Source organism: Engraulis encrasicolus, chromosome 17, assembly GCF_034702125.1.
Source record: "Engraulis encrasicolus isolate BLACKSEA-1 chromosome 17, IST_EnEncr_1.0, whole genome shotgun sequence".
NCBI lineage: Eukaryota > Metazoa > Chordata > Actinopteri > Clupeiformes > Engraulidae > Engraulis > Engraulis encrasicolus.
The window spans coordinates 5,168,803-5,171,302 of record NC_085873.1 but is presented as its reverse complement, the minus strand read 5'-3'; the positions used below and the strand labels follow the sequence as shown (position 1 = coordinate 5,171,302).

At 38.6% G+C, this 2,500-nt stretch overlaps 1 protein-coding gene across 1 annotated transcript in view; it reads left to right on the top strand.

Annotated features, from left to right (window-relative positions):
* LOC134467606 (formin-like protein 1) overlaps positions 1-2,500 on the top strand; it is an 83,707-nt gene that overhangs the window by 48,092 nt on the left and 33,115 nt on the right. The window contains exon 8 of the mRNA XM_063221447.1: positions 2,485-2,500. This exon is cut by the window's right edge and continues 61 nt beyond it. Coding sequence (XP_063077517.1) covers positions 2,485-2,500 — 16 coding nt within the window. The remainder of the gene's footprint in view (positions 1-2,484) is intronic.

Sequence of the window (2,500 nt, the reverse complement as noted above, 5' to 3'; positions counted from 1 at the left end):
TTTTAACGATTTCCGTGTTTGTTAAAAGCGATTTCAATTACGATTTCTTTCGCATTTTCCTCCTGGAGTAAATACATCCTATAGAGAAAACCACAAGTGCTTGAAAGAGAGAGGGATCAAAAGCCTTGTCAAGTTGTTGTAGTTAACTTGGGTTTGGGAGCAATAAGGGACAGTTGGGATGAGTTTACTAACACTCCCCAGGCTTTGTTTTACAGTTGTAATGAGTTAGGTGACAGGCCTTCATTGACAAGGCAGAGGAGACATCGGGCTGCATATAGAAATGAATGTGTAATGAATGTGAATATAGACAAATGTGTAATATGTTGTTCAGCCCTTTTAATGGGAGGAATTTTGAAAAACTGGCCCTGTGACCAGCACCCCTCATGTAGAATGTGTACGCCTATGTGTGTGTGGGGAAAAGGCATAGCCTACCCTCTTAGACCCTTTTTGTTTATGCGTTAACAATTTCACAGCAATCTTAAATTCTTATCTCTGCTCCCATTTTGTTTTATTATTTTTTTCATAATATAGACCCCTGCATGTGTATTATGTAGCCTTATTTCTCAAAATATAAATGGCTGAAATGTAGGCGTAGGCCTATAGTTTCTCCATGCGCCAATGTCATACTGTACTCATTGTTTTGCCATTTTGCATTTACACTGCGTTAATACAAGAGACAAAAAACAAAAAAAGGCCCGTGAAAAGAACCCATAAAGGGGCGTAACGCACATTTAGGAGCAAAGTACCCGGATGGCCGTTCATGAGTATCTATCTGTATTTCCTCTTTCGGTAACACTTCACTTCACACTGACGTATGATATGACAGTATCATAACAGTGTCGTGCAAATGACATAAACATTATATCGCTGTCATTTGTTATGACTGTTGTCATCAAGTGGCATTCGTTTATGGTGAAGATAGCCCAAACAACGTCATCTTTTCATGACCATTAAGCATTTATGGCATTGACATATTGTTTATGACTCATCCATGGCTGTCATCATAGTTTTTTGACACTGTTATGACGCTGTAATGTCATGCATATGCAACTACTGTAGTGTTACCACCCTTTCTTTCTCTGGCCATCATCTCTTCTCGCTTAATTTCATCCTCTCTACAAAATGAACCATAACAAGTTTCCAAATGTCTCTCTTTCGCACTCTTCCCAAGTATCTCTATTTTCTCTGTCTTCTATCCTTTTCTGTATCCTTCCTTCCTCTGCATGATGTTACCCTATAGCCACCACGAGTCCTTCTCTCTCTTCCCGTTTTCTGTATTCTCTGTATCACTTTCTCCCCTGCCCTCCTCTGTATCCCTCCACCACCATCTGCCTGCAGCCTGTGCAGTATCATGGCCATCATGGAACAGGTGCAGAGCATCAGATTATCCCCAGGGCAGTTGTATCTCTCCTCTTTGTTCCTTTGTGTGACTCTTTCTCTTCCCTTTTTCACCTCCATCTAGGGCTGGGCGATATGGAAAAAAAAACAATATCACGATATGGATTACTTTATATTACAATAACGATATATATCACGATATAACACAATTACATACATTTTCAGCTATTCTCTTTATTTGCTCTTTATTTTTTCATGTCGCAAAACAACCTTTCTTTAAAATGAATCTTTTTATTCTTATTATTACAGTTACATTAACTTATAGTGTGTATTGTGGCAACATGAAATGTAATTAGAAGATATTCAATTGATTGATATTCAAATTGCTATCACGATATAAACGATATAGGAGAAAGGTCACGATTTACACTTTTATATCACGATAACGATATATATCGTCATATTGCCCAGCCCTACCTCCACCCCCCTCCTTCTCTATATTTTTATTCATTTTTTTATTATCATTGTTTTGCATCTCACCATGCTTCTCCATCTTTTGTGTATTTTCCACCATTCTTGTCTTCTTAACTGCCCCCCATAAGGTCTGTGCTAAACTAAGTCTCTGTCCTTCTCTAGTCAAAGTCAAAGTCAAAGTGTACTTTATTGTAAAAACGAGGGTTTGCACAGAAGATTGAAATTGTGTTTGACCCGTGTCCAATCTGCAGTTAAACTAAATATATATGGTGAATTCAGGTAAATTGGGCCACTATTTTTTGCATGCAAGAGAATGGCCCAAAGTGGCCCAATTTACCTGGATTCACCCCTTTAGATAATTGACAATCACACACACACACACACACACACACACACACACACACACACACACACACACACACACACACACACACACACACACACACACACACACACACACACACACACACACACAATGTGCAGTAAAAACTAACATACAAGTCAAGTCAACTTAATTTGTGTTATATACGTATAAGTTGACCAATAGTGCCGTACAGTTTATAACAATGATTAAACAGCAAAAATAAAACATTTGGTTGATAAAAAGCAAACATGTTTCTGGCTGTTTGTGTGGCCTTTCTTTCTCTGCTCTGTCCGCCTGTCCCTCTCTAGTCTGGGTTTAACCAGG